Raw genomic sequence first — 7,640 nt, forward strand, 5'->3', positions numbered from 1 at the left:
TAGGTTTATTTAATATTCGCGATGTGGGTGGGCGGCAGATTAGGGGTTAATAGGGTTATTATAGTATTTGTGATGCGGGATGGTGGCGGTTTAGTGATTAATAGGTAGTTTATGGGTGTTAGTGTACTTTGTAATATTTTAGTTATGAGTTTTGTGAAACATTTATGTTACAAAAAATCCATAACTACTGCACTCAGGTGGTGGTATGGAACGTGTTGGTATAGGCTGTAATGCAAGCATTTTAGATGGACAACACAAACTGTAATACAAGCACTATGAAAATCCTGCACTCAAACGTAATTTTTATGTGTGCAGAATGGACGTTGCGTTAAAGGCTAACATGATTGCAGGATTGCTATACAGTCGCGACTCATAATATGCGTTCCCAGCCATTCCACGTGCAATGGCCAATTTTTCAGCGGTATAGCTTTACCGCAACACTTGTAATCTAGCCGATAGACAATACAATTTTCAACAACTGCAGTTTATCACTATTTTTCTAATTGTCTTCGTTCTCTTGGTATACTTTGTTATAAAAGCATATCTAGGTAGACTCAAGAGCAGCAATGCACTACTGGGAGATAGCTGCTAATTGGTGATTGTACATATATGCTTCATTGGCTCCCCTGATGTGTTCAGCTAGCTCTCAGTAGTGCATTCAACAAAAAATACCAAACAAATGAAGCTAAGTTTGTAATAGAACTAAACTGGACCTAATGTCGCTTTAATAAATACTGCTACTTAATAAAGAAGCAAAATTGATGAGGATTTTAGAATATATAAAAGGGTTTGCTATGGTTTTATGATTTATTTATTTTTATTTAAGTAAGGTGCAATAACCTGAGTAGCATATCATTGAATATTTTTATTTTTCTATGCAGTTTATGAGTTTTGCAGTAGATGAGGTAAAAAGCGGAAGCAAAATGTCAGTTACTTTAGCAATTTAAATGGAAAAAATACTTTTTATGGAAACACATTGCTCACACTACTCATAGTATTGTTTTATTGTTTTGACTGGTTAATTTCCATGCCTGGTGGGTTACGTCATAATTCTCACGTTTCTGCACATATGCAAACATTACTTCTTTTTTCTGTTTCCAATTAATTTTCTGTACTCTCTGACTTTTGTTGTACAGCATTGATTTCTAATGCCTACCATCACTGATCATGCCTGTCTGTATACTGCACTGGATAAAATGAGATCTGGAATTTCCAGCAGTTTCTCTCTGCGACTCACATCAGTTACACTGTAAACAATCTTGTCACGTATCGTCATGTCCACAGACTACTTAAAGTTGCAATTACATGTCTTCTGTCTTAGCTCTGTCACAAACATATTTATACCAGATAACTCACTGAAAACGGTCCCTATTAAACTCACAGTTCATCCTGCTCTCACAAAAAGGAGCTTAGTATATAATAAGTAAGAAAAGCAATTGATACTTAAATTCAGTTATATTTATCAGTTCTTAAAAGGTATTAAAATGACTAAAAATATGATAGAATACTGTAAACCTAAAGAAACATAATTGTCCAAATACTTGTATTAACAACAATGATGATGAATGATGATTAAAAGCTATTGCTGTTTCAGCAGCATATGCACATATGCTGTTTATTGCACTAGCTGCTACTGGGTAATTGGGTATGTGCTTGAGTTCCCACTGTATACATATACGAGTCTGTAATTGGCTGATGGCTGTCACATGATACAGTGGGCAGAGAATAGAAGTAGTCTTTGAACTTTCTCAACATTTTTTTTTTATTGATAATTTTAATTGCAGAGGTAGTGTTATTGCATTGTCTTGTTCTGTATTTGTGGATTATGAAATGTTACTCTATTTAAGGTTCCTTTTGCTGACACAGTACATGCCAGCACTTGCTCTCTGAGTTTGTGCACAGAGCGTGAACAGCACACGTGCTTATGCTTTTGAAACAGCAATAGCTTTTACTAGAGGCATTTTTTTGCTAATATGCAAATACACTTTTATTCAAAACTGAAATGCACTTATGTACAATTCATTTTTAACTATTGGCTATCTTGCACATTTAAATTATGAGCGGCAAAATGATCTATCTGTCTGTCTATCTATATGTCTGTCTGTCTATCTGTCTCTACTGCTTACTAGTTGAATGTTACAATAACTAATGTTAAGGTTATAGCAAAGCATAACTAGGGGTACTAGTTCTTTCTAATTCATCTAGCAGAAAAATAATGTTTCATAAAACATAACAAATCTCAGGAGTGAATAATCCTTTACAGATAAATGAAATCCCCTATCTGACATATAAATCACAGTTTAACAACCCACAGTTTTGTGTATTAAAGGCTCTGTTTTTTCATCTGAATGCTAATGGTGTCATCCATATTACCTTTGAAGTATGCTTTCTAACTTCTGAGTGCCAGCGTGAATCACAAAACATTACTGTCAAAGGAATTATGTCAAACCCTAAACATTAGCTATTATGACATATTTGTAGTTTATAATAAAGTTAGAACTTGTTTGTATTAAAAGAAGGTACACAGACAAAATATTGCTATAAACGTGCATAGTTTATCAATTGCTTTTCCTTAGCACTGATTTTCCTTTAGGACTGGAAATTAATATACTACGTTGAACAAAATTTTGTGTTATGTTTTATTATTTTGTGTGAGTCCATTGACATTATGCAGCTCTCGCTCTCGATTGATCTATTGTTAAGAAGCAAATGTGTACAGTACTATGTGAAAAAAGCAAAAACTGGAGGAGAATAGTTACTGAGAAGAGGTGCTCATTTTTGGGTAGATTACAAGTGGCGCCCGCGCTAACTTGTAAACAGAAAATAAGAGGTGTGAATCACCCCAACTGCTGTGATACCAGCAAGCAACAACAAAAGAAAGCCCTCTGAAAGCAATCACAATAAAATCTAGGGCTGCAACAACTAATCGGTAAGATTGATCATAGAAATAGTTGTCATAGAATCTCCTTATCAATTAGGTGGTCAGCAATTAGTTGGTTAATTGCACAGCACCAGCTGCTTCAATCCGATTAACTCCTGCACATGGTATTGTGCAAACATTTTTTTTTTATATCCGATTAATCGGATGATTATTGTCCGATTAATCGGATAAGAAAAAAGATTAAAAAAATAAATAAATTCAGTTTTCAGTTTTTTGCACAATCTTAGTTGCAGTAGATCATCAGATTAAAGCAGCTGATGCTGTGCAACTGACCAACTAATCGCTGACCACCTAATTGATAATGAGATTTGTTGACAACTATTTTTATGATCAAACTTACCGATTAGTTGTTGCAGCCCTAATAAAATCAATAGAAAACATACACAGATGCTTGTGATAACACAGCTTAGTATCGCCAGGACAGTAAAAATATATATAACATAAATGTTTAATATGTTCAATACCACCGGTGGTTAAAACATAAAATTACGCCTACAAGATAGTAAATATGACTTATTTCAAATGTCACTCAATTAAAATGTCACTCAGTATGAAATATAAAGTTCAAATAAGCCGGTGAACTAATAAGATGCAGTCAGAATATAAAATATTTTAAACTCCCAAAAGTGTTTTGGTTGCCAAGCTGATTATTTGAAGGATTCCTCGCTTCTATGTACCAGAAACAAACACATATCTCTTACTAGGACATCACCGAGACCTTTTGCCAATTACCTTGCAATCTAGCTTGTCAGAACTTGTCAGAGTTTGTTCACGCTCCGGCATATTAGACTTCAATGAACCTCTCTCTGATTACCTTGCAATCTAGCTTCTCCACGGAGGTTCGCGAGTATACCGTTTCGGCATCTAGGGTTTTAGAGATTGTATTTCGGTCTAGTGATCACGTGTCCCATGTACTCCAATGATCAGTCAAACATCTACGCATTTCTTTCTTATGGATGTTGATATGTTTTAATAATAACATATATTAATTTATATTCATATATTTCCTTATAGGAAGCTGCTCACCTTCCTCTCCTGCCTCTGTCCGCCCTCATACCCCTTCCCCTGTTCCTGCTGTCCCCACCACTTGACTATTGTTTGTTCTGAGGCCCCTGGATTGTCCTCTTCCCCTGTGTAAGTCTGTTCCTGTCATCACTAGGGATGGGCGAATGTTTCTAAAAATTTGAAATTTAAAACGAATTTTGATACATTCGTTCATTCGAATCGAATTTCTAATGTTTATATAACATTCTAACATTCTATTTTCGAATTTTCATTTTCAAATTTTTCAATAAAATTCGAAAATATTTGTTCGAATAATAGAATGTTTAGCTATGTATTCATTCAATTTCGAAATGTAATATTCGAATTCGAATGTGACATTCGAATTCGAATGTGATATTCAAATTTGAAATAGTATTTCTAGTCTACAACTGTGTTTAATAAATGTAATATTCGAATTCGAATGCTACATTCGAATTTGAATGTCGCATTCAAATTTGAAATAGTATTTCTAGTCTAATACTGTGTTTTAAATGTGATATTCGATTCGAATGTGATATTCGATTTGAATGTGACATTCAAAATAGTGTTTCTAGTCTACAATTGTGTTTTACAAATGTAATATTCGAATTCGAATGTGATATTCGAATTCGAATGTGACATTCGAAAACTGTAAATAACATTCGAAAATAGAATTTTTAAGAATATTCGTTCTTATCAACATTCTATTATGTAAATCAAATTTCTACAATAACATTTGTTCTAACATTCGAATTCGGATATAAACACATTCGCCCATCCCTAGTCATCACTACTTTCACTTCTCGTTTCTTTCCATCTGCTCCCCCTATTGTATGTGTGCGTCTCTTTCTCAGTCCCCCTCCTCTCTTGTTTCTGCTTATTCCTTCTGTTACTTCTCTGTCGTCTCCCCCTCCCTTCTGCCCCCTCCACCTGTCTTTCATCTGCCTCCTCCACCTCTGCTGTTCCTTCTCCTCCTGTTTCTTTACCTTCCTTCTCTTGTGTCTGATGTTATCCTCCCCCTGTGTGTGTATCAAGGATCCCTGTCCCTAATGTGTCCTTTTCCCTCCACCCGTTTCCCTATTCCCAATATCCCTGTATCCCCCTTTCTTCACCCCATCTATCCAGGCTCGATGCCAACCCGCATGGATACGTGTTTTAATGGTTTTCCATCTTTTGTGCAATGTTATGTATGTACATAATATTAATGGTTTGCTTTTTTTTCTCTTTCACAGAGGTGGACCAAGCATGGTACGTCAATGTATCTGAAAACCTACAAATAATTAATAGTACGATGCTGAGTTCCCCCGTGCAGTTTTGCCTCGTATTGGATAGCATGTTTGTTTTTCGGGAGCAGAACAGATAGATTTTAGAGGTCCTCCGATCTTGTCTGCCTGCTCCTGAATCACAACTGGGGTGAGAAGTTAGGGAGGATGCAGACCCTACTGGAGAGTAAAGGGGGTGGGGTAATGTGTCCTCCTGGTTGCCTGCTGCTGCTTGTTTAATTTTTTTTTTTTTTTATAATTTTATGTTTATTTTTATTTTATATTTTGTGTTTATATAAAAAAAATGGGTCTTTTTCCTACTGTGCAAGAATTCTCAGAATATACATATATACATTTGTAATTGTCTAGTGGATGTCACATGATTTATCAAGCTCCGTATGGAGCTTGATGCCCCGTGTTTCCGGCGAGCCTTCAGGCTCGCCTGAAACACAAGTTATGAAGCAGCGGTCTAAAGACCGCTGCTTCATAACCTGTCCGCCTACTCTGAGGTGGCGGACAGACATTGCCAGAAATCAACATGTTCGAATACGATTAGGTTGATTGACACCCCTGCTAGCCGCAAATCTGAAGGGGGCGGCATTACACCAGCAGTTCACAAGAACTGCTGGTGCAATGATAAATGCAGAGAGCATATGCTGTCGGCATTTATCGATGTGCAGCGGACATGATAAGCAATATCAGATCATGTCCACTCACACAATGATAATTCGGCCCCTAAGACCCTGATATTTAAAACCTCTCTGCTCAGGTAAGATATTCTTTTTTTTTTTTTTTTTTTTTTTTTTTTTTATATTTGCAGTATATTTAATACTACTAATGTGACAACCTAAGTTTAGCATTTATATATCATTACATTGTAATTAGAACACTATTAGAAGTCAAATTCTAAGGCATGGTTTTCATTTTAGAATAATTTTTTTTTATATTTATTAGTTTTATATATAAAATATTAACTGAATAAATATGATCGATATAGAAAATTCTAAGTACAGTAAATTAAGCTTTTCTTAACATGGTTCTGTGCAAGTCACTATATATAAATATAATTCAACATCTTAAAAATCCTAGGCACTTATCTATATATAAACTATAACAAAAGTGTTTCCCAAAGTACTATGAATATATTAAGGTGCAACCAGTTTTCATCAAATTAAAAGAAAAAAAAAAGATATATATATATATAAGTCTTGAAAAGACAGTTTGGTCCATCTGATCACACACACAGTATTAGTTAATCAAATCAAACAGTGATGACAATTGGTCACTATATGCAGATTACTCCAGTGATTTCTTTCATTATGAACGATTGTAGGCAGCCACGGCATATGCCCATACACCTTGTTGCCTTGAGGGTGTTGATAAGTAGAAGCAAAACGTGGATGAAAGTTGTACTGAGAACTATGCTTTTTCTTTGGAATCTTGTTCTATGCAGGTAGAGACTGAAACAGAAATTCTGGTATCTGACAACTGCCATTTGTGTTTGGCATCACCGAAGCTCCTTTTTTACTGTTTACGTAAACTTCTTCATCTGAGGAGGAGCCGGAGTGATAATCTGAGGTAATATTACCAGCAACAAAACTAACTTTCTGTGAGATTTCAGCCTTATCTTCATCCTCACTTTCAAAGCTGGACACAATAAAGGCGTGGTTTTTTTCACCATATCTGCAACACACTTCCCATGGATCCACCCATAGCGTGATTTCCTTTGGTAAACCGAGGTCGCCGTACGCTAAACCACAGAGAATGCACGCTTTTACTAGTTCAGGGTCGGCACCTTGAAACTTGTTTATTCTAATACACCTGTACGCTTGTTCTTTTGTTGGTGTTCCAGGATACCAGTGACCAGCGTATTTATCATGTAGAAATTTGGTTAAGGCATTAAAAAACCTTTCAATCTCTTCCTTTTTTAACTTGCCATTCTTTTTTATTAGGCTTGAGAGAAAAAGCACCACGGCAGCAATTTCGTTCTTCATCTTTTGGTTTGATGATCAGTGAAGGTTCAGACTGTCTTATGCTACAGTGCTCAATAGTGATTCTTTAGGTCACCTTCAGATCACAGACAGAATCCATCTAGGGACACAAACTGCCTCTGTGGTTATCTGGTAAATGCTGAAGATTGAGAGATCCCAGTAATCTCTCATGGAAGCCAAGTTGTTTGCCGCTGACGGGATAGAGTTGATGCTCTAGGGGGAAAATGCTCTCTCCCGCCAGCCCTCCCGCTCTCTGACGTCAAGCGGCCATCTGGGGCCACATTGCAAACCAGTACTGTTCTAAAAGGGGTAAGATATTCTAAAATGATCTGTGAAATCTGAACTGCAATTTCTCTCCAAGCTGTAGAACCTTTGAATATCAGGGCCTAAGTGTGATTGCATTGTCTTTTTATCATGCATTTG

The 7,640-nt window shown here is 36.1% G+C and overlaps 1 protein-coding gene across 1 annotated transcript; it reads right to left on the minus strand.

The window, feature by feature from the left end:
• Window positions 1–6,540: 6,540 nt before the first annotated feature.
• Window positions 6,541–7,377, minus strand: LOC128655515 (protein BTG3-like). Its single transcript, XM_053709123.1, has one exon. It carries the CDS (start codon window positions 7,218–7,220, stop codon window positions 6,672–6,674), a length of 549 nt encoding a protein of 182 aa, XP_053565098.1. The 5' UTR covers window positions 7,221–7,377; the 3' UTR covers window positions 6,541–6,671.
• Between the last annotated feature and the right edge of the window lie 263 nt (window positions 7,378–7,640).

Source organism: Bombina bombina, chromosome 4 (assembly GCF_027579735.1).
Source record: "Bombina bombina isolate aBomBom1 chromosome 4, aBomBom1.pri, whole genome shotgun sequence".
Classification (NCBI taxonomy): domain Eukaryota; kingdom Metazoa; phylum Chordata; class Amphibia; order Anura; family Bombinatoridae; genus Bombina; species Bombina bombina.